The 23,395-nt window shown below is 52.5% G+C and overlaps 2 protein-coding genes across 4 annotated transcripts; one reads left to right on the top strand and one right to left on the bottom strand.

Annotated features, from left to right (window-relative positions):
- Nucleotides 1–3,089: 3,089 nt before the first annotated feature.
- FAHD1 (fumarylacetoacetate hydrolase domain containing 1) lies at nucleotides 3,090–4,323 on the bottom strand (the record flags this gene model as incomplete). The annotated part of the gene is made up of 1 exon (XM_084761661.1): nucleotides 3,090–4,323. The coding sequence occupies one exon, from the start codon at nucleotides 4,321–4,323 to the stop codon at nucleotides 3,658–3,660; it is 666 nt and encodes a 221-aa protein (XP_084617787.1). The 3' UTR covers nucleotides 3,090–3,657.
- A 117-nt stretch (nucleotides 4,324–4,440) lies between these two features.
- HAGH (hydroxyacylglutathione hydrolase) lies at nucleotides 4,441–19,962 on the top strand. Of its 3 annotated transcripts, none has more exons than XM_084761650.1 (9): nucleotides 4,441–4,577; nucleotides 7,190–7,365; nucleotides 8,454–8,518; nucleotides 11,238–11,355; nucleotides 11,599–11,707; nucleotides 14,994–15,097; nucleotides 15,392–15,493; nucleotides 19,191–19,270; nucleotides 19,711–19,962. In XM_084761650.1, exons 2-9 carry the CDS (start codon nucleotides 7,258–7,260, stop codon nucleotides 19,808–19,810), a joined length of 786 nt encoding a protein of 261 aa, XP_084617776.1. In that variant the 5' UTR covers nucleotides 4,441–4,577; nucleotides 7,190–7,257; the 3' UTR covers nucleotides 19,811–19,962. The 3 variants fall into 3 exon arrangements, with proteins under 3 accessions (XP_084617776.1, XP_084617774.1, XP_084617775.1); XM_084761648.1 differs by lacking the exon at nucleotides 4,441–4,577 and adding an exon at nucleotides 4,694–4,866; XM_084761649.1 differs by lacking the exon at nucleotides 4,441–4,577 and adding an exon at nucleotides 4,940–5,234.
- Nucleotides 19,963–23,395: the final 3,433 nt, after the last annotated feature.

The following is a 23,395-nucleotide window of genomic DNA, read 5'->3' as shown; positions in this document are numbered from 1 at the left end:
TTCCTTCACTCTGCTCCTGAGAGCGACACCTGGACAGCAGTCCCCATATGCCTGCTTCTGGAGCATATGCTCTAAGAAGACACACCAATTAAAAATAACCAGATGAGTATGCACATTTGTGTTCACTAACCTCAAAAGACGTTCATAATACATTGAGCGAATGTATAATACCTTTCTTCTAGAATTTCATACATGATGGTGATAGGCAAGTACTTTAACACTGACCTATGTACTTAGCCCTCTTTTTTGTGATGCAGGATTTCAATTAGGCTGGCCTTGAATTTAATATGTAACCAAGTATGAGCTTGAACTCCTGATCCTCCTGCCTCCACCTCTAGAGTGCCAAGCATGCTCTGGTTTTTTTGTTTTGTTTTGTTTTGTTTTTTGTTTCTTTTGTTTTTTTGAGACAGGGTTTCTGTGTAGCCTTGGCTGTCCTGGACTCGCTTTGTAGACCAGGCTGGACTCGAACTCACAGCGATCTGCCTGCCTCTGCCTCCTAAATGCTGGGATTAAAGGTGTGCGCCACCACGCCCAGCTGCATGCTCTGTTTTTATGATGCTAGGATCAAACCCAGGGCCTCATGAATACTAGGCAAGTACCTTATTACTTGGTAAATTCTCAGCAACCCCTTCCCCTATTTTCCAGTTTGTTTGTTTACTTATTTTATTTTGTGTTTTGAGACGGGGTCTCACTAAATTGCAGGCTAGCCTTATACTCACTCTGTAGTTCAGACAGATCTTGAACTTGCCTTGTCTTGCCTAAGACTCTTGTCTTAGGCTCAGGAGTAGCTGGAATAACAGCTCTGTGAAACTAAGCCTGGCTTAATGTTCACTTTTTATAGATGTCCAATACAACCTTTATTTATTTATTTAGCGACAGGGTCTCACTATATAGATCTGGCTGCCCTGGAACTCCCTATGTAGATCAGAGTGGCCTTAAACTCAAGGGCTTCACCTGCCTCTGCCTTCTAAGTGCTAGGATTAAAGACATGCACTCCAATAAATTAAAATGAAAACATATGACTGTAACAGGTGGCAAGACATATTCTGCACAGACTAACAATATAGTTTTCATATGTGATTAGCAAATGACATTTTTTTTAGACAATCTATGTATTCTTGGCTATCCTGAAACACACTATGTACACCAAACTGCTGAATGCTAGGTTTAAGGGTGTGTACCACTGTGACTTTTTTTGTGTTGCTTTTTTGCTTTATGTTTATAGGTGTTTTGCCAGCCTATGTCTGTGTACCGTGTACATCCAGTGCCCAAGAAGATCACAGGGTGTCAAATTCCCTTGGATTGGAGTTACAAACAGTTGGGAGCAGCCATGTGGGTTCTGGGGGGTCAAACTTGGATCTTCTGGAAGAGCAGACGTGTTCTTAACCTCTAAGCCATCTGTCCATATCTAACAATTACAGTTGTTGTGTCAACTGAAGGGTAATTTGACCTCACTGGATGAATCCTTCAGCTTTTTCAAAGATTATATTTAAAATAGGTTGAAGGAAGCCAGGTGGTGGCGTACACCTTTAATCCTCGTGCATGGGAGCTAGAGGCAGGCAGATCTCTGTGAGTTCAAGGCCAGCCTGGTCTATATACAGTGAGTTCCAGGACAGCCGGGGATACAAAGAGAAACCCTTTTGAAAAACAAAACAAAAAATTTGAAGGAATATGTTTCTTCTGGATGTTGGAGTTACTGTGATTTTAGCAGCTCAGGAATTGTGGAAACTGGTTTCAATTTTTGATTCTTTTGTTCAAGGACTTTGTGTGCTACACTTATAATGCTGGTGCCAGATGTTTGTGACAAAGCTTATTCTGTTGCTTAGTGGACATTGACCCATGAGCTGGACATTCTGGGCACTAACTTGTTGTGCCTTTGGTTTGCTTAATTGGTCTGTCAACTTGTTGGATGTATCTTGGCTGAACCTTGTACTTGCAAGCTAGACTAACAGTACATTTCAATATGAGCACACCCTTTCACTTTGGGAACCCAGCCACAGGAATTAAGAATTAACAGTGTCCAATTCCAGCAGCAAATCCTAATGTCTAAAACCAGAGGACTGACCTAGAGGCCTTTATAATCATTGAAAATCATATTGCAGAATGGTGCTGACTGATGTGGAAGTCTCCATAGCCAGTGTAAAAGTCAGGTTGGAAAAGTGTACAGTGGTGGCACACACCTGTTCTACCCACAGCACTCAGGCAACTAAGGGAAGAGGGTCATGAGTTACAGGCAAGTCTGAGCTACATAGTAAGACCTTCTCTTTAAGAAAAAATTATTACCAAATGTTTAACTTTGGCTATCTCTGGGTAGATAAACCTTTGTTCCTTTCTTATCTAAACGTCTTCACTCATCTATCATAAACATTGATTGCTAAGTAATTAGATAAACTACTAAAAGATAAAATAATGGAAAACTTGTGGTGGATCATGAGATCAAGGTTATCCTTAACTATAATCGTGAGATTCTGTTTTTAAAAAATCGTATTTATTAAACAAATATCAATATGGGACCTCATAACAATTCATAATTAAGCACGGGGCTCACAGAATACCTAAATGTTTAAATTTTCTTATATATCTACTTATATGACACCACCTACACTGTAGTTAAAACCCAGGTTTCGAGCTGGTGACAATATTGTTACAACATGGCTCTGCCATAGTTCCTATCCTCTAAGTCTATATTGTCACCAGGATGTCAGGAATAACAATAATACCAACCTCACAGCTTTGCCCTCACAACCTGTGCCCAGAATGCACAGGAATGTACTACGACTGGCACAATGCCTCGGAGAACCAATACAGTACTGAAGAGCTGTAACAAGTCTTCTACAGGGGCCAGCAGACTCCACTGTCCCCTCACAGCAGGAGCCCCTGTCTACTGCGCTTTCATAGCTGTGCTGTGTGTCCTAACGGGCATTTTATCAGGGAAAGGTGCACGCAAGAGCAAATGCAGCCTTCCCAGGCCTGTTAGTTTCCTCGGGCCACTTTCTTTGAAGTGGAGGTACTGGTTCACATAAGTTAAAGCCCAGTGCTCGGGAAGTCAAAGGTCAAGGTCCCCTCCCTACTAGAAAAACAAAGTACACTTTTAGGCCACACAAAAAATGGTCTTTATTTGGAAAAAATTTTCAAAATTATCTCCCAAACTCAGAAGCCACAGCCAGTACTTATATATATCCAAAGTAAACAAGGCGATTTCACCAATTACTCACTTAACAACATTTATCTGATTTTGGGGTGAAGTGCTTTTCCTAATAAAAATCAATTGGAGTGTTTGTATAAACAGCTTTCCTAAAGGCTAATGTCATAAATGAGTTACTTTACTTTGCAGTTTTTAAGTCTTGAGCTATAGACTTCAGAATGATTTACTGAAAAGTCTTACTCAGTTCAGTTCAGGAGAGGAAAACTACAACTTCTCCAAGTTTAGTTTAACACACTCTTCCTCGTGGAAAGCATTGCATATCCTTTAGTTCAGTTGTCTCCGTTTCCATTTCTGTCCCAGTTCTTTTAGATCACATTACTTATTTTTTAGGATCTGTCTTCTTTGATACAGGCCTAGCTATCTAATAACGTAATTTGTAGATTTTCATTATGATTGTCATTTAGTTACCTTCACTTGTTTCTCCCTTCTCTTTTGGCACTCATTAAGAATTCTCAGTATTCTGACCTTTTCACCTTGAACCTCATATTAACCACCCCGTCTATGCCAGCCTCGATCTCATCGTTTTCTTTAACTGGCCCAACTCCCTTTGGAGTCCCGGTCAAAATAAGGTCTCCTTCTTCCAAGGTAATTATCTTGGAAACGTAGCTGATGATGTAGGGAATGGAAAATATCATAGACGATGTTTTGCCTTCCTGCCTGAGCTCACCGTTGACCTTGAGCCACAGTCTTAGGGCATGAGGGTCAGGAATCTTCTCCTTGGGCACGAAGGCGCTGACCGGGCAGGAGGCCGTGAAGCTCTTGGCCAGGGTCCAGGGCAGCCCCTTCTTCTTGCACTCTTCCTGCACATCTCTGGCAGTCATGTCCAGACACAAGGCGTAGCCGGCCACATAGTCCATGGCGGTGGCCTCCGGGACGGCTTGACCACGCCTGCCCAACAGTACTCCCAACTCCACCTCGTGGTGCAGGTTCCGGCAGTAAGCGGGCATTAACACCGGCGAGCCCTCGCGAACGTACGCGGTGGACGGCTTCAGGAAAAGCACAGGCTCGCTTAGCACGGCGCTGCGCATCTCCTTGACGTGGTCGGCGTAGTTCCTGCCCACGCACACGATATTCTTGCCCCATTCCCAGAAACGAGACAGCGGCTTGTGGGAAGCCATGGTGCAGCCTAGGGTCACGTGACCACCGGCTCCGGGGACTACGGTAGCCTCGAGAGGACTCGCTGCCTTAGGACACTGTCCCGGCCGGAGCGGCCCCGCCCTTCCGTGCGCGGCAGCGGGACGCAGAGGTCAGCTAAAGGTCTCTGCGCGGTGGCGACGGCCTGGGACAGACGAGAAGGCGTAACGCTCAGCCTCCCGCGACCGCCTACACCGACTTCCCGACTGCGTCTCCGCACTGAGCCTGCCAGGGCAGGGTAGGGAACATTATGGCAGGCCCTGGTTGGTTGTGAGCTCTGTGGGCGGGCGCTGATGGAGTGAGGGCGCGCCGTTTTGGTAAAGAGCAGGAGCTGGTTGGTTGGGAGCAGTACGAGGAGGACACTGATTGGGCTGCAGCAGCCAACGCCAGTGTTGATGCTCACGACGCTGGTGTTGCGGACTCCGCGACCCGGCTGTGCACCCCGTGGGTCATGGTGCTGGGTCGTGGGTCGCGGTGCCTCCGAAGCCTGTCAGCGCTGGGAGCCGCCTGCGCGCGCCGCGGTCTGGGTAAGTGTGTCAAGGCGCTGACGCGGCGCGGCCGGGTGCTGGCAGGCCGGGCGTCGGTTGGGCGAGCCCTCGCTGTCCCCAGACGCAGGTGCTGAGCGCCGCAGGCCCGGCGCGTTGAGAGCCGTGGAGTAGGCGGCAGGCACAGGCGAGCTGCGCTGGCGGGGACCCGGCCCGGGATCGGGCAGAGAACTGGCACCCGCTCCCTCCCGGCCGGAGTCGGACTCCGCTTCTGGGGTCGCAACTCCAGCTTCTAAGTCAGCTTTTCCTGTGGGCGTCCAGGTGATGTGGCGGCAGTGGCGGCCGGCGCCCCGGAGCTGGCTGGCCTGAGTCCAGCTAGCCCGGCACTTTGGAAGCAATCGTGATTCAAAGTGCGTGGACCATCTTTACTAGGAAAGAAGCCCGCTCGGTGACAACCCCAGAAGTTCAGGTCTCTCCAGTTAGGGATACCCTGCTGAAGGCTGTTTAAGAGCTAGGGCAGCGCCGCTATTGGGAGTCCAAAGCTCAGCTTTTTGTGTCGCAAAAGCCTACTCGGTGAGAAGAAGCAACTCTGAACATCTTGGTTGTTAAGGACATTTGATCAAAAGAAAATGTCTCTGTGGATTTGGCCTTGGACACAGACTACAGGGCTGTTACCTCAACTCAAGCAAACTAAAGAGCTGGGAGCATCTTCTGGGCAGGGCCAGGCTAGGTGTAGTTAGGAAAATGGTTTCTGGAGGCGCCTGCGGTGGGTGAATTCCTCCCTTAGCAGTGACCGCATCTTCTCCAGGCTGCCGTCAGGCTCTTTTCTGACCTAGAGTGGGCCGGTCTTTATCCATGCAGTGTTCGCAGAGCTTTGCCAGGAAGCACATAAAAGGGCTAATGTTCATCCGTTATAACCCTTCTGCGCTGTCCATGGGTTAGATAGTGAGTGCCGGGGCCTAGGGAAATTCAAATACTACAGAAACGCTCATTTTTGCTGAACATAGGAAGAGTCTGGAAAATGCCCAGCTGTTGTGCCAAAAGGAGAACCAAGGACCTGGGGCTGTCACTCAGTGACAGAGCACTTCCCTCGAATGTTTAAAGCCCTGGTTTTCACCTGGGGCGCCACAAAAACAGACAGTAAAACACTTTGGTTAGTTTGCTGGTAATGGCTATTAGAGTTGATAGTTTTATGTACCACGGGGTCAAAGCTGTTGTTTTCTGAATTCCCTTAGAGAGAGAAAATCAGAATGTCATTGTCTTCTACCACGCTGTGTGGTTTCTCCCTCTTTAAAGCTAAGACAGAAATTGTTTTTGGAGGCTGCGCGTATTTTCAGGTTGAACGAGACTTTCATTGCTAAGGATATTTCAGCATCTGTCCAGTGGGTGGAGCATGCTGTTGTCCCGCAGCCACTTGCCACCTCCCACCTCCTTGGCCCACCCCAGCACAGCCCTTGCTTGAGTTCTGCGTCCTTCACGCTTGAGTCTCAAATAGCCACTTTCTTATTTTCAGGAGCTGGCACTATGTGTATTTTTCCATTATGCCGGCCATCTAGTAGAAAATACTGTTTTCTCCTCTGGCTGGAGGCCCAAGAAGGGCTGTAAGTTCAGGGGGTTGAACTCCGTCAGTGCAGAGGCCATGGCTGGAGGGTGAGCAGCCACGGTCGGGTGCTTGTCCTGCTTGCACTTAGGACTGAGTCACAGCACAGGCAGGTAGGACAGCCTGTAAGAACTTTTGAGAAGAAATACCAAGATCTCACATCTAGGCTGTAGATCGCTTGCCTTGCATGTATGAGCTCCTGGTGTTCTGTTCTGTCTACTGCAAAAACAAAAAACAGAAAACGAAAATGAAAGAGGCTGAGATCGAAGGATTGCTGAATTTAAGTCCAGCCTGCACAACATAGTGAGTTTCAGACCAGACAGGGATATAGAGGGAACTCTATTTTTTTTTTCCAGATAAGGTTTCTCTGTGTAGCCTTGCCTGACCTAGACTTGCTTTGTAAGCCAGGCTGGCCTTGAACTCACAGCAATCCGCCTGCCTCTGCCTCCCAAGTGCTGGAATTAAAGGTGTTTTTTTTTTTTTTAAATTTAGATCAAACAAGCAAACAAAAAACCCCAAAACCTAAGAAGCACCTTCCCTTCCTCCCAAAAGAAACAAAACAAAACAAAACAAAACTAATTAACAGTTCTGTGCCTGAGACAGGCTGAGTTACTTGGCCTCCGCTTTGCTGAAGGATGTAATGAAAGAGGGTATTCCCTCATAGGAGCTTGGGAAAGTCAACTGCCAAGCCCTTGGGTGCCAGCGGTTTGGCAGCTCTGAAGTCTTGGTGAGGTGCCCTGAGCTTCCTCTTGTCTGTTTCTTCAGGTCAGGCCCTGCTGGGAATTGCTCTGTGTCACACAGACTTCAGGAAGAGTCTGACTGTGCAGCAAGACATGATGAAGGTTGAGTTGCTGCCCGCCCTGACTGACAACTACATGTACCTGGTCATTGATGAGGACACCCAGGAGGCTGCCATCGTGGACCCGGTGCAACCCCAGAAGGTGCGTGTGGCTCCCCGTGCCCTGTTCCAGGACCCTCTGTCACCCGTGAGTTATAGCCACAAGGTCTTCAGGGCTTTGTGGAAGCTAGGTGGAAATTAGTTCATTTAAAACAAAGTTATTGACTGTCAGGTGGTGGCAGGCACGCCTTTGATCCCAGCACTCCGGAGGCAGAGGCAGGTGGATCTCTGAGTTCCGGCCAGCCTGGTCTACAGAGCTACTTCCAGGACAGCCAGGACTACACAGAGAAACCTTTGTCTCAAAAAACAAGCAAACATCAACACCACCACCACCACCACCACCACCACCAACAACAACAACAACAACAACAACAAAAAAAAAAACAAGGGAAACCAGCCCCCCCCCAAAAAAAAACAACAAAAAAACAAAGTTATCTAGACAGTGGTAAACGGGGCAGTGAGAAGAGTTGGGAGACCACAGGCCACGCTGGCGAGCCCAATACATACTTTTAAACCTCTGTGCCTGGGCATATGTGAATCCTTAGATCTGGCTGGGGCTTGGAGAGGTGGGACCTAACAGTTAAGTTGATAGAGGAAAAAAAAAAAAAAAAGAACCTTCTGGGGGGCTGGAGAAATGGCTCAGAGGTTAAGAGCTCTTCCAAAGGTCCTGAGTTCAATTCCCAGCAACCACATGGTGGCTCACAGCCATCTATAATGAGATCTGGAGCCCTCTTCAGGTGTGCAGGTGTACATGCAGTCAGAGCACTGTATACATAATAAATAAATAAATAAATAAATAAATAAATAAATAAATAAAAAAGCCGGGCGTGGTGGCGCATGCCTTTAATCCCAGCACTCGGAAGACAGAGGCAGGCGGATCGCTGTGAGTTCGAAGCCAGCCTGGTCTACAAAGGGAGTCCAGGATAGCCAAGGCTACACAGAGAAACCCTGTCTCAAAAAACAAACAAACAAACAAACAAAACAGACAAAAAAAAAGAAGAACCTTCTGCCTATCTTCTGGAGTGTGGTCAGTCTACAGAGGTGGGAAAGGGAATGTGTCCCACTCTGCAGGCAGGTGAGCCAGGACCGTAAGTGTGACTGGCCTTTATTCTACCTCTTCTGTGGCTATAGGTCATAGAAACGGTGAAGAAGCTCCGTGTGAAGCTGACCACAGTGCTCACCACTCACCACCACTGGTAAGTGCCCAGGCTGTGAAGTGCCTGCAGGTGGGACCTGTCCTTCACATGGGAAGTCACTACATAGAAGGGGCAGACCCTTGAGCAGGACAGATTCTGAGAATCACCAAGGCTCCTGCCTTCTTTCCCTTGGCCGCTGACCTCTGGGTTCCACTAATGGGGCAACTTCCAGGTAAGGTGTTTGTGACTTGTGCAGGGGAGCAGAGGATATGGCCAGCACCCTCAGGCCGAGTGTCCACTGCTGTCCCTTCAAAGCTCGGCCTCTCTGATCACAGGAGGGCCCCAATGGCTGTCGTCACATATCTTAGGTGATGTTGGCATCCATCCATGTCAGAGAACAGAGAGTAGGTAGGCATCAGTGGTTTGGGGTGTTTTTGTTTTTGTTTTTCAGGACAGAGTTTCTCTGTGTAGCCTTGCTTGTCTGGGACTCACTTTGTAGACCAGGCTGGCCTCAGACTCGCAGAGATCCACCTGCCTCTGCCTCCCTGAGTGTTGGGATTACAGGCGTGCGCCACTGTGCCCGACTTGCTCTCTTGGTTTTTGGAGACAAGGTCTCTCTGTGTAGCCCTGGCTGCCCTAACCTGTAAACCAGGTTAGACTCCAACTCAGAGAACCACCTGCCTCTGCCTCCCAAGTGCTGGGACTAAAAGCGTACACCACCACACCCAGCCCAGTCAGTATTTTCTTAAACAAATGAATAAAACCAAAACCAACAGAATGGGGAGCCAGAGGCAGGTGGAGCTCTGTGAATTTAGCGCCTATAGTCATTATACAGACTGTGTAGACGTCTATACATTGAGCTCCGGGCTGTGAGGCACCTTGAGTGGCTTCTGTTGTTTGGCTGGGTTTGGTGATTTGAGATGGGATTTCACTCTGACGACACAGGCTGGCCTTAAACTGGAGGCTTTGGAATAGTGTTGCCCAAAGCCTTATTCTGGCTTTTATTCTTTTTTCCCTTTTTGTGTTTTTGTTTTTGAACCAGGGTCTCTGGCCAGCCTAAAACTTGCTTTTTGCATATTTTGCATCTCTTCAAAGGTAAAGGAAAAAAATATTTGCTTGGCTTTTAATTTCCTTTTCTAAATGGATGCATGAAGAAAACCAGAGTCTTTTTCTTTGAGCCTGCCCTGGGAACGCTCACTGATTGCGATGATGTAAGCAAAGCTTGGGCTGTACCTCTGTCACTGTGGCTGGCACAGTGACGTCTGAGGCCCCTCAGCACTTGTGACAGAGAGTTTAGCCTTAGTCCTGGCCTGTGCTACACAGTGTGGCTGCTCTGTTTTTAAGGCCCCTGCCCCCCTGCTCTCCCAGCTCCCCCACTCCTCCCCTTCCCAGCCCCCATGCCCCCCTCCCTGTGCTGACACCTCTGTCTTTGGGGATCTGGTGGGAGCTGCCTTGCAGCCATCAGATGCTGCACACACTGCGTTTTCTCTTTCACCTCAGTAACTACTTCTTCAGATGTCTCTTTCCTGATAATGTGGAGGATTCTGGCTTTTTCTGTCACCTTCTCATCTTTATGCTGTGATCAAACCCAAGGATGAGTGGCCCACAGGACCATCAAGTTGTGTTATTGCTTATTGGTAGTGACACTTTATAAGGTGGGTGATGCCCGGGCATGGTGGCGCACACCTTTAATCCCAGCACTCAGGAGACAGATGCAAGCAGATCACTGCGAGTTCGAGGCCAGCCTGGTCTACAAGTGAGTCCAGGACAGCCAAGGCTACACAGAGAAACCCTATCTCGAAAAACAGAAAACAAACAAACAAAACAAAACAAAACAACAACAAAAAGGTGGGTGATGAGGAGATGGTGCCTTCCTGGCTGTGTGTAACTGCTGCCCTGGAGGCGGTGGAGCAAATGGTCGGGCCACTTGGTCCTCCCTGTTATCTTAGAGCCCTACTGGTTCATGGATTGTTTGACCACGCTGTCATGCATTTTGGAGCTGGGGGTGGCCTACAGTGTGGAGATACTCCTAGCTGTGCCTGTCACCACAGCCCTTGCCCTCTTTTTTAAAAGGTGTAAAGGCTCCTGAGGAAACCGTGGGAACCCCTGGTGTATGTCCAGGGGGTGCCACCACTCTGCCTGTCACAGCTGTGCTCGCCATACAAATCTCCCTCTTGTGGGCAGGGCTGGAGTTCCAGAAGTTCTCAGTGTGGCTTTTGCCAAATGTTGGCCCAAACTGAGATGCACATTAGGATTCCCTGGGGGAACTTTGCAACCCATGGCCCAAACTGGTGCCCAAACCTAGCCTCAGGAGATACGGTGAGAGGGAGGCTTCTGTGTGACTGGGAGCTCTCCAGGTGATTTCCTGTGCCCCATGTCATGTGAAACCATGCCTGGGACGCCCCAAGTGTATGTGATTTACTTCTTCTGTCGAGGGGCATGCTGGACACTGGAGTGGGTTGTTTCAGTGCTGCCAAATGGCAAGTTAAAAAGTGGCTCCTGGCTGCCTATTTCTTTTTTCTTTTTCTTTTTTTCATTTCAAGACAGGGTTTCTCTGTGTAGCAGAGTCTGGCTGTCCTAGATTTCCCTTTGTAGACCAGGCTGGCCTCGAACTCACAGTGATCCACTTGCCTCTCTGCCCGCCCCCCTCCCCTGAGTGCTAGAATTAAAAGGTGTGTGCCACCACCCCGGCTCCTGGCTGCCCATTTCTACTGGAAAATGTACAGGCCAAGTCGCCCCCACCTCAGCAGGTCACCCCAGGCCCCCTGTTTACTCGTAGGGATCATGCTGGTGGGAACGAGAAGCTGCTGAAGCTGGAGCCTGGGCTGAAGGTGTATGGAGGTGACGACCGCATCGGGGCCCTGACTCACAAGGTCACACACCTTTCCACACTGCAGGTAGCGTGAGCACAGCGAGGGCTCTTTTGGTTTTACCCTTGAGCAAACACCCCTGAAGCATCTGGGGCCAGGGGGCCTGGGTGGCTCTGCTATGGGGTCTAGATCGTCTACATGCAGGCTGATCCTGGATTAAGCGTCCCAGCCTCAGGAAGGGGAGGGTCATTAGGAGCCAGCAGCGCTGCCACTAATCACGTTCCGAAAAGGCCACTGGTGGTCAGAGCTCAGCCGGCACCTCTGTTTCAGGTGGGGTCCCTCAGTGTCAAGTGTCTGTCCACACCGTGCCATACTTCGGGACACATCTGTTACTTTGTAAGCAAGCCTGGTAGCTCAGAACCCTCTGCTGTGTTCACAGGTGAGTCGGGGAGGCTGGGAGGTCTGTGTGAAGGAACCCTTTGGCATTGGCTGTGTGAGGAAAACCTGCCAGCCACGTCCCACCTAAGGAAGCCACAGCCCTCATGATGGAGCCTGGGTTTGCAGGGATGCTCGCTCTATGAGTTGAGTCTGGGCTGCTCTGCTGTGTACCTGGCTGCTGCTCCAGGTGTGTGTGTTGGGGGGGCAGCCTCTATTTGCAGTGCTCACCATCAACCCCACCCTCTAGCAGCCAACAAATGGGCATAGATTGAAGGCGGTCTGGCTGAGGAAGACTCCAGGGCATGCAAGGATCCTTCTTGCATCGTTGCAAAGAGCCCTGTGATCTTCACTAGGCGGGCACAAGGCAGCCTGCCCCCAGTGACCCCACGGAGCCAGAAGCCCAGCTTTGCAGGTGGGGGCGGGGGGGAGGGTGGTTCACGTGTTGAGGCCTGGGCAGCCCCTGGGGCAGTGTGTGCAGCTCCCACTCAGTACAGGTGGGTTTGTCCAGAAATCAGAGGGTTTCCCCTGTTGAGGAGCAGAAGGGAACAGTGCTGGGGAGCCTGCGAAGCTGGACAAGCTCACGACAACAGCGCGCAAACGGGTGAGCCGGGGTGGGGCTGGGAGCACAGGGCCAGTGTGTTGCTGAGGGCCTGGGTCCTCCTCCTAGAGTTGTCCTGTAGTGTATGATGCTGTGCTGCCGTGACAGCCACTGGGGTTCAGAGCCTGGCTGGAGGACATGCCAGCCGTCCATAGGAGGCCGAAGCAGGGCTTTCAGGTGGGAGAAACTGGGTGGAGACTTGGATTTCCATTCAGTAAACATCAAATTGCCCAGGACCCCCAGCTTATTTTCACCCACGCGTTACAGAATGGTTGTTTTGTTTTCCGCCAGAGTCTCTGTAGCCATGCTGGCCTGGGACTTGTGGCAGTCGTTCCGCCTCCTGAGTGGGGTTACAGGTGTGAGCCAGCGCACCTGACCTCAATTCCGTGTCTTCCTCACGGCATTGTGCGGTTGACTCTCAGGCCTGGGCCCATTTTTGTGTTGCGGCTCTCCTCCACTCTTTATAGAGCGGATCTCAACCTTCCTAATGCCTCAGCCCTTTAATCCAGCTCTTCATGCCGTGGTGACCCCAACCATAAAGTTATTTTCATTGCTCCTCTACAACTGTACTTTTGCTACTGTTATGAATTGTAACATAAATATCTATATGCAGGATATATGATGTGCAACCTCTGTGAAAAGACAGGTCAACTCCCCAAAGGGGTCTTGACCCACAGGTTAAGAACTGAAAGCTGAGGCCCCCTCCCCACCCCCCTGACTGTAGCATGGAGCAGGGCAGCCCTGCTGTGTCCTTTGTTGTCCCTGCTGGTGGCTTTGGCAGGGCTTTTCGGAACTGCAGTACTAGTCTGGTAAAATGCTGATAATCGTATGGTCCTCAGCTTATGACACAGCTGGCCCACCCCTGTTGGCATGGCTGTGCCCCCTGTGAAAGCCCATGGCAGTGTCCGTAAGAGCAGACAGCAGTGCCTGCCTTTCAGGTTCTCACGCGCTGATCTTGGGAAGAAGTCGGGGGGCGGGGGTGCTGTGCGTGTGTGTGTGTGTGTGTGTGTGTGTGTGTGTGTGTGCGTGCGCGCGCGCGCGTGTGCGTGTGTTGGGTGTCATTCCCCAGATATACTCGTGCTGGGTAAATTTTTTTTTTGTCAACCTGACACAAATAAGAGTCTTCTGGGAAGAAAAAAAAACATCAATTGAGAAAAATGCCTCCATCAGATTGCCAAGTCTGGGGGCATTTTCTTGATTAACAATTGTGGGAAGGGCCAGTCTTCTGTGGGCAGTGCTGCCCCTGGGCAGGTGTGTCCGGGGCTGAGTAAGCCAGCAAGCAGCACTCGCATGTGGTCTCTGCTTCAGCTCCTGCTCCGACTGCCCTTCATGGGAGTTGTAAGGTAATGTAAGTCCTTCCACTTCTGAGTTGGTTTCTACAGCAACAGAAAGACTAATCAGGACAGCACCGTCTACTGTTTCTTGGGGGGTGGGGGATTCCTATCGCCTAGAACTTTGCCAGGTAGGCTGGACCAGCCAGCATGCCTGGGTTTTTACACGAGTTCTGGGCATCAGGCTCAGATCCTGAGGCTTGTAAGGCAAGCATTACCCTATCTCCTCAGTGCCATCCTGTGCTGCTGTGGATGGAGCCCAGGCCCACGTGTTAGGCAGGTGTGGTATCACTGGGCCCCAGCCGAGCTGGAGGCTGGGTCTCTCATGACTCTCCTGACACCTAGAAGGCACTGGGTGTCACGGAGGGTGCTGCGGGATGTAGGCCTCATGATGTCCTGCACTTTCTGTGCCTGTTGGTGAGCAGCACCTGGCATCAGGACGTTTTATAACTGCATGCTGGGGCAAGCTCTGGCATCAGCAACAAGGGCCAGTGATGAAAAATGTACTGGTAGCCTGGGAAATTTGAGTCAGCTGCCACTCGTGCTGACCTGAAGGGGACAGGAGCTGGGAGCTGGAGGCGGGTATAGCTGAGAGAAGGGTGTGGTGGGAGGGCCAGGCGTTTTCTGCAGCTGTGGTGTGGGATAAGGCCTGTCTAGGCTGAGATAGGCAGACTGGGCACTGAGAGGCAACAGGTGACAGCAGAAAGGGTTCAGGAGGGAGTTTAGGACTTCAGGCTTGGGATCCCTCCTCGTGCCAGTCAGATGGAGGCCAGGGGCAGTGAGGTTCCCTGGGGAGGGGCAATCAAGGTCTGTGATGGCACCATGAGTGTCCACTGAACTGGGCTGGCCATGGTGGACAATCCAGGGCTGTGGTGTGTGTTGGGGGGGGGACAGAAGCAGCCAGCTTGTCTTACTGATGCTGGGGTGAGGCCAGGAGCAATGCTGGTCTGGGGATCAGGGGAGGGGGCGCCATAGGTATTCTCAGCAACAAAGGGAAATAGTGTTAGAAATGTGGGTGCCAGGAGAAGGGGGGCACCCAAGGGTCCAGGAGGGGGCCTGGGAAGGGCTGATGAGAGGTGGCACAGGAGCTGGGTTTGTGATGATTTTGGCTATGGGGGCACTGGGGCACAAGAGTGGCTCAGGGTGCCATGGGTTTCAGGCCCAAACAGTGAGTTACTGGCTGTGGTTGAGGCTGGCAGGATGGAGAGCTATGGGCGGCCTCGTGCCGTTTTGTGTGAAGATGCCTTTGGTGCATGGGTGGGTGTGATGCTGGGTGGCGTTGGGTACCTGTTCATAAGCTTGGGGCTTAGCCCACGTGCGGGGGCGCTGGCCCTGAGCACCACTCTTGTGTTTTTCAGGCGACACGTTGTTTGTCGCTGGCTGCGGGAAGTTCTATGAAGGAACTGCAGATGAGATGTACAGGGCGCTGCTTGAGGTCCTGGGCCGGCTTCCTCCAGACACAGTAGGTGCCTCCCTTCCCAAAAGCCCCACAAGCTCCAGGCAGCAGATCTGTTGCATGCTGGACCCGCCCTTCAGGCCCAAGAGCTGTCTCTGCTCTCACAGCTGGTCTATATGTGGTGGATCCTCCTGCTGGCCTCGCCTCTGAGCTGAGGGGAGAAGTGGGCAGAGCCATCCGCTGAACAGTTTTTATTAGTATTTAATCTGTGTGGCCCCGTAGCATCCTAGTCGCACACACTGTATAGGGTGCCAAGTCAGGCTGAGACATGACCTGGCCCTGTGTTGGCTCTTCCTTCAGAAAGTCTACTGCGGCCATGAATACACCATAAACAACCTTAAGTTTGCACGCCATGTGGAACCCAACAATGCTGCCATTCAGGAGAAACTGGCCTGGGCCAAGGTGAGTGGGACCCAATCCTGGAGCATGTCCTAGGGGCCTGTCATGGTGCAGTGACTTCCCCAGGGCCTGGAGGCTGACACAGAGCACTACCTCAGAGAGGTGAAAGCCAGGTGTCACAAGCTCAGTGCTGGCTCCCACGGTAAAATCCGTGAGACTAGAGGGCACAGTGTAGCCCTTCCCTGCATCTTAGCATCAGACACCAGCTCTGTAGGATGCAGCCCCCACATGCTAAGCAGTGATCCAGCTGGACCCTATTCGAGGAGTCTGCTTCTGCTGTCATCCAGACAGCGGAGGGTCCTCGTCTGAAGGGTTTTATCTCCATATGGCACCAGTGAGCTGTCACAGCACCGCCCAGGGCAGTAGCTGAGAGCTTCCTTAGACCCAGAGCTGTGCGTACCTGGGAGGTTCACTTCTGCCAAGTTGAAGAAGTGTTTCCTTGTGTACGTCTGCTGTGCTGTTTAAAGTAAATACTCCATGAAGCAGCTTTTCTAAATCAGGAAGGGGTTTTCAAATACCAGAAAACTCAGCACACCTGTAGTCTCAGCGCTGGGGAGCCGAGACAGGAGAACTGCAAGTTTACATTCTAAGTACCATGCCAGCCAGGACTATGTAGCAAGACCTTGTTTCAGAAACAAGCAAACAAAACCAAAACATTGAACTTGGAATGGTGGTGTATCTTAGTGCTTGGCTGGCTGAGTAATCATGTGCCAAGGGAGCCACATTGTGTGTTCTTAGCTAGCCTGGGCTACATGAGACTATCTCAAAACAACAAAGAATTCAGAGGCTGAGTGAGGTGTAGTGGCTCATGTCTAATCTACTTAAGAGGCTGAGGTAGGCATGCTGTGAGTTCAAGACCTGCCTGGGCAGCGCAGCAAAGCCATCATCTCAGAAAAATGTTCAGCTCCCCTTAGTTGATCGTGTCCATGCCTGGCTCTTAAGTATGCACACACACTGCCCGTACCGTAATACCACTCTGCAACTCACTTTGTTTCCTTATTTCCCTTGGTGCTGGGGGTCAAACCCAGAGCCTCACAGTGCCAGACAGACAGCGCTGAGGGTAACTTCAATGCATGAGAATGTCCTGAATGAGCTCTGTAGTTAGATGAACTTTTGATACTGAGCACCCACACTATTCAAGCCATCTCTCCAGCTGACCCCCGCCCCACCCCACCCCACCCTCATCCCCCATCCTACCCCCACCCCACCCCACCCCACCCCACCCTCATCCCCCATCCTACCCCCACCCCACCCCACCCTCATCCCCCACCCCACCCCACCCCACCCTCATCCCCCACCCCACCCACCCCACCCTCATCCCCCATCCTACCCCCACCCCACCCTCATCCCCCATCCTACCCCCACCCCACCCCACCCTCATCCCCCACCCCACCCCACCCCACCCTCATCCCCCACCCCACCCACCCTCATCCCCCATCCTACCCCCACCCCACCCTCATCCCCCATCCTACCCCCGCCCCACCCCACCCCACCCTCATCCCCCATCCTACCCCCACCCCACCCTCATCCCCCACCCCACCCCACCCCACCCTCATCCCCCACCCCACCCACCCCACCCTCATCCCCCATCCTACCCCCACCCCACCCTCATCCCCCACCCCACCCCACCCCACCCTCATCCCCCATCCTACCCCCACCCCACCCTCATCCCCCACCCCACCCACCCCACCCTCATCCCCCATCCTACCCCCACCCCACCCTCATCCCCCACCCCACCCACCCCACCCTCATCCCCCATCCTACCCCCACCCCACCCTCATCCCCCACCCCACCCCACCCCACCCTCATCCCCCATCCTACCCCCACCCCACCCTCATCCCCCACCCCACCCACCCCACCCTCATCCCCCATCCTACCCCCACCCCACCCTCATCCCCCACCCCACCCCACCCCACCCTCATCCCCCATCCTACCCCCACCCCACCCTCATCCCCCACCCCACCCCACCCCACCCTCATCCCCCATCCTACCCCCACCCCACCCACCCTCATCCCCCATCCTACCCCCACCCCACCCTCATCCCCCATCCTACCCCCGCCCCACCCCACCCCACCCTCATCCCCCATCCTACCCCCACCCCACCCTCATCCCCCACCCCACCCCACCCCACCCTCATCCCCCATCCTACCCCCACCCCACCCTCATCCCCCACCCCACCCCACCCCACCCTCATCCCCCATCCTACCCCCACCCCACCCCACCCCACCCTCATCCCCCATCTTACCCCCACCCCACCCACCCCCATCCCCCATCCTACCCCCACCCCACCCCACCCCACCCTCATCCCCCATCTTACCCCCACCCCACCCACCCCCATCCCCCATCCTACCCCCACCCCACCCCACCCCACCCTCATCCCCCATCTTACCCCCACCCCACCCACCCCCATCCCCCATCCTACCCCCACCCCACCCCACCCCACCCTCATCCCCCATCTTACCCCCACCCCACCCACCCCCATCCCCCATCCTACCCCCACCCCACCCCACCCCACCCTCATCCCCCATCTTACCCCCACCCCACCCCACCCCCATCCCCCACCCCACCCCCACCCCACCCACCCCCGCACTCTCATCCCCCCACCCTTGACCCTTTCAGCACCTTTCGTTGACAGTTGTCCTGTTTCCTAATGCTGTCAGCTGCCCTTATCTAAAGGCTTATATAGCAGACTCCTACGGCCTCCCGTGGTCCTCCCCCACTCTTGCTCAGCCTCACTCTGAGGCCCATCCCTGCTGGCTTTGATTCTGAGTACATCCTGTGTCGCTACAGCGGCTCATCCATTAATTGTGGGTGAGCCCTGTGTGCGCTCCTGTTTGCAGTCATGGGTAAAGGTGGTGTCAATGCTTGGGTACATCTTTTTGTCCATGCTTTTTTTTTTTTTTTTGTCCCTGCTCTTGGGAATATATTTAAAAGTGGAATTGATATACATTTAACTCCTAAACTGATTTTCAAAATTTGAACATTTGACCCCGCTGTTTTTTGCTTCCTTTTCAACCCCTGTAGTTCCTGATGCTTTGCATGCTCACCGACCTCACTGCTGCTGGTCTGTTTTATAATCTTTGGCTGGTGGTGAGGATCATGTGGGTGGCTGCAGCTGCCGTCCCAACTATGTCCCTGAGGCCTCTGTGTTAGCCAGACACAGTTGGACAAAGCTGCATGGAGACGCCTTAGCTTGTAATCTCAGCTTTGGCTTAGCTGTGTTAGCACTGTCTCCTCCACAGTGTCCATGTGAGGTGGTAGCCAATGCTATCCAGCACTCCACCTCTGGGCCATCCCCCAGCACTCCCTGGGAGCTCCTGGCAGGGGGAGCGAGCCCCCTCACCCGGTGCTCCCCATGCTGGCTTTCTTGTGGAGAGGGGACTTGCTATCTTTGCATTGTGCTTTTGTTGTGTGGAACATAAAGCTCACAGTAATGAAGCCAGCACCTGCCCTCCCTCCTCAGTGGCAGCGCATAGACAGGAGTGACATACTAGGGGCCGCAGTTTACCCTTGGGGACATAGTTAGAGACCACTGCTAGTCCCTCCCATGAGCCTGGCCTCGGTCGAGGAGCCAGAAATCCACTTGTCTGCACTGACTGCTCTTGCTCTGCCTTCTAGGATGGACTTGAGTGTTTAGATTACTAAGATAGTTGAAAGGTGGGGCCCCCTGGTCCCTGTGTGACCGTGGAATCCTTTACAGGAGAAGTATGCCATCGGGGAGCCCACGGTGCCATCCACCCTGGCAGAAGAGTTCACCTACAACCCCTTCATGAGAGTGAAGTAAGACACGTGGAGGGGCCCTTTTTTGGCCTTACCTTCCTGTGGTAGCTCGTGCTTTACTGTTTTGTCTGAGTTCACCCCCAGCAAAGCCATGGCTAACCCATCCTAAAGTGAGTGGGCCTGACCCCCACAGCCCAGCTTTATTAAGTGTACCCGAGAGGCTACACTGTGATGTGCTTTTCTTGGCATCTTGCAAGGATGTGGGGGACCCAGGACTCATGTGGGTGGAGAGGGGCGCTTTTGAGAACATCTTTAAGGATTCTTGAAGCTCTGGGAGTCTGGGCTGGGCAAGCAGCATGGAGTCAGTGGCCTCCCATCTGCACATTTCTGGAAGGACCTGTGTAGCTTAGCCCTAGCAGTTTGCTGCGTGAGGATGTCGCATGCTCTTGGGACAGGCTGTGTCTGTGCCTGCAGCCCGTTCCCATCCGTTGCCTCTGCAGGGAGAAGACTGTGCAGCAGCACGCGGGTGAGACCGACCCCGTGACCACCATGAGGGCCATCCGCAGGGAGAAGGACCAATTCAAGGTGCCACGGGACTGAGGCACCCAGGACAGGGACTTCTAAGTGACCGTCCTGCTGCTCATGCAGGATCTAGGCTAATTTTAAGTTAATTCAGAGCCCTTAACTTGTGTAATCAAATGTTCTAATGCATATTTATAAGAGAGAAAGGTTAAAAGTATTTATTCCCATAACCCCTATTTGTGGACTCCACATTATCTCTGGCTTTACAGGTATATAGTTTCAGGGTCCTGTGGCCCCATGGTGTCGAGTTTGCACCCAGTTTCTTAGTGGGGCTGGTTCTGGGAGGGGCTGAGGCTGGGCAAACTCCTGGCTCTTTGGGAAGAAAGGAGGTGGCTGCCACCTTTCTTGGCTTTTTCTCCCTTTTCTACTAGCCTCGGGGGTAGCAACCACCTGCCAGGAATTAGGACCTGCATGTCTCTGTGTTGACATTTTCACAAGAGTGCTTCTGTGTCAGGTGAACTGACTTAAGTCCTTGAGATCTGTTTGTGTCACAGCCTGGCCAAGCTGGATCTCAGGGTGGCCCGTGTGGGGCTGAAGTCTGTGCTGTGTGGCAGCACTCTGATGTGTGTGCAGCTGGCCGCTTGTCAAGGCTTCTCTAGGGCAGGCAGTTTCTGGGTTGGCCACCATGGAGACTTGGGGCTGAGCTCAATGTCTTGAATTCTCAGTAGAGCTCTGCTGGCATCCCTGCCCTGAGCACCCTGTCGCCTCCCCTCCAGTCTTGTCTCCTTCTGGGAGAGGCTGGATCCCTGCATTTACTGAGTTAAACCAGCTTGGCTCTCCTGGGAAGCTCTGCCTGTCTTGCATTACAACTCTTCCCTCTTCTGTGGCCCTCATGCCTTCAATCTCGAGGCTTTCGTTTCCCTTTTCACACCAAGGAAGTGTGTGGAAGTGTTTCTTTTATGCCCGGAGTCTGGGGGCTTGCACCAGCAGACCATCTTGTAGCCATGCTCTGACAGCGAGCCTGCTTGCCCTGTGCCAGCCCCGTATGCTGCTACTTTAGCTTTATTTACCTTATTCTCTGCCAGGGAGAGACATTGGCACATACGTTTCCAATGAGTCCTGAGCATCCTGGCAATCATTCACTCTTGTGTAAAACGTCAGGATGGGGTGCTCTGGCATTGGATTTGGAGGTGCTGCTCAGGCGGGGAGAAGGAACTGCAGTGTGGCCCCCACTGTTAACCAGCCATGGTTTCGTTGCATTGCTGCAGTGCAGTCCTGCGTCTGCAGTCTGGTCAGGGAGATTCCAGCATTTAGGACACAATTCCCACACGTGTGCCCTCACCTCGGCCCCCGGCCACACATGTGGGACTCAAGCCACCTATACTTCTGACTCAGGGTTTCCTCCCCGTTGTTAACTTCCTAGCACACTGCAGCGCTTAGGAGAGCTTTAGTGTAAGAGAGACAGGAAGCTAGTGTGCTGGCACACACTTTAACCTCAGCATTTGGGAAGCAGGCAGGGAGTCAAGTTCAAGGCCAGACTAGTCTAAGCCCCAGCACAGCTAAAGCTCTATAGAGAGACACTGCCTCAAAAAACAAACCTAAAGTGAAGGAGAGGAGTGGCTGATGAGGCCGCGGAAGCCAGCATTCAGCTGCTGTGCCACCTGCGGAGTTGGGTAGAGCTGCCCCTGTGTGCCACTGCCCCTGTGTACCACTGCCAGGCTCTCCGGCCTCAGTGTGCACATTGTGACGCAGTGGGGTGGCTGGTGGAGTCACTAGCCATTGGCATGGAGAGTCTCCAGCTCCTGTCCCTCTCTGCAGCAGGTCTGTGCCCACCCCAGCCACACGGTCATTCTGGGGACCTAGGCAGACCTGCGGGGTAACTGACACCGATCTCGGGGAACTGACTTAGTAGCGGATGCAAGTCTTACTGTATGGGGACAAGGAAGAGTGTGATAGAGCAGACGGTGGGGACAGTGCGTCAGAGAAACAGGGTGAAGTGCTGCACCTGCTCACGCTCACGGAGGGGGCCTCGCCTAATGTTTGTGTAAATGGGGGAGGGGCGCTATAGAAGTAGGCGGGAGGTAAAAGGGGCTGAAGTGAGAGGAATAAGAATGCATATATACCAGCACTCGGGAGGCAGAGGCGGGCAGATCGCTGTGAGTTCGAGGCCAGCCTGGTCTACAAAGTGAGTCCAGGACAGCCAAGGCTACACAGAGAAACCCTGTCTCCAAAATCCAAAAAAAAAAAAAAAAAAAAAAAGAATGCATATATAACCCTGGCTGTGATAGCACATGCTTTTAATCCTAGCACTCGGGCTGGATCTCTGGGTTTGAGGCTAGCCTGATCTACAGGGTGAGCTTGGACAGCCAGGGCTACACAGAGAAACCCTGTCTTGAAAACCAAAAAAAGAAAAAAGAAAAATGTGTGTGTGTGTGCACAGAAGTCAGAAATGAGAGTGACAGGGAGGGGCCTCGTAGGAAGGGAGAAAAGAGGCTGTGGAGCAGGGGCGGCCCCTGTGGTGGAGGCTGCCGTGTGCCCCAGCCCTGGTTCTCAGAACCCACCTCTCCCGGGCCCGGGCCCTCTTGCGCTTGGTGAATTGTACGAACAGATGTTCTGGTCCTACGTCACTATTCCAGTAGGTGGATGAGACCTATGAGTCCCAGTACGAATCCTCCCGTAGCTGGGAAGCCACAAAGGACCCAGCAGTTGTAACTGTCCATGCGTGGTGGCGCACGCCTTTAAGCCCAGCACTCGGGAGGCAGAGCCAGAAGCATCTCTGTAAGTTCGAGGCCAGCCTGGTCTACAAAGCAAATTCCAGGTCAGCCAAGGCTACACAGATCCTATCTCAAAACAAAAACAAAATTGCTTTTAAATGAAGTGAAAAATCACACAAGTAGACATTTAAATTGCAGCTTGGGACCCTAGCTCTGTCCCACAGTTGGAAGGGACGTGGTGTGCAGTGTTCTGTGTTTCCACGCCTCAGATCACTGTTGTCTGTCCAGCTGCAAGAGGCTTCCGGCCTCCCCACCACTGGGGATGTGTGTCGCGGGGGTAACAAAGGCCAGGACAAGAGTAAATGGGGCAGGGGTGGGGGCAGCACTAGCACCTGACCTCGGGCTCCGCTGGCTAGCTCTTGCTGTCCTAGAGGCTCGGCCCTGTGTGAGCAGCTACCTGAGAGCCACTGGCACTGGCTGTCTTCAGACCCCTCATTTCCACCGCATGGAGCCTGTTTGCTGTCAGTAAACACCTGGCCGCCTAGGCTCTGCAGCCCTGTCGTTTGCTACCAGTCGCTGGTTTCCTGCAGCCTCTGAGGACTGCAGTGAGCGGGTAGAAAAGGAGGCCCAGTCCCTGGAGCTCAAAGACTTTAACCCCGAAGTAACTGGAGATGTTAGTGTTACTCACTTGAATCTGATTGAGCGCTTTGTTTAGATGTCCATGCGCATTCTCTGGGACAGATCATGTCTCAGGCCACACACCAACTCTGAATACTAAATGACTCCGCGGCGGATGTGGAAAATACACTAAAGTGACAAATATAGTGCTGGGGGCACACACACACACACATTAACATAAACACTGTGTGTGTGTGTGTGTGTGTGTGTGTGTGGTGCTGGATTGAACACACACACCAGGCAAGTACTCTATCCTTGAGCTTTTTCTTCA

This window comes from Acomys minous (genome assembly GCF_964271855.1).
Source record: "Acomys minous genome assembly, chromosome: 16".
Lineage (NCBI taxonomy): Eukaryota > Metazoa > Chordata > Mammalia > Rodentia > Muridae > Acomys > Acomys minous.
This window is presented reverse-complemented; position numbering and strand designations above follow the sequence as displayed.

Excerpts from the sequence above, each read along its gene's own strand:
- HAGH (XM_084761648.1), top strand. The coding sequence starts at position 4,791 with ATGGTGCTGGGTCGTGGGTCGCGGTGCCTCCGAAGCCTGTCAGCGCTG. Across the intron at positions 15,494-19,190 it reads AGAAACTGGCCTGGGCCAAG|GAGAAGTATGCCATCGGGGA; the intron begins GTGAGTGGGACC and ends AATCCTTTACAG. Across the intron at positions 19,271-19,710 it reads AACCCCTTCATGAGAGTGAA|GGAGAAGACTGTGCAGCAGC; the intron begins GTAAGACACGTG and ends TTGCCTCTGCAG.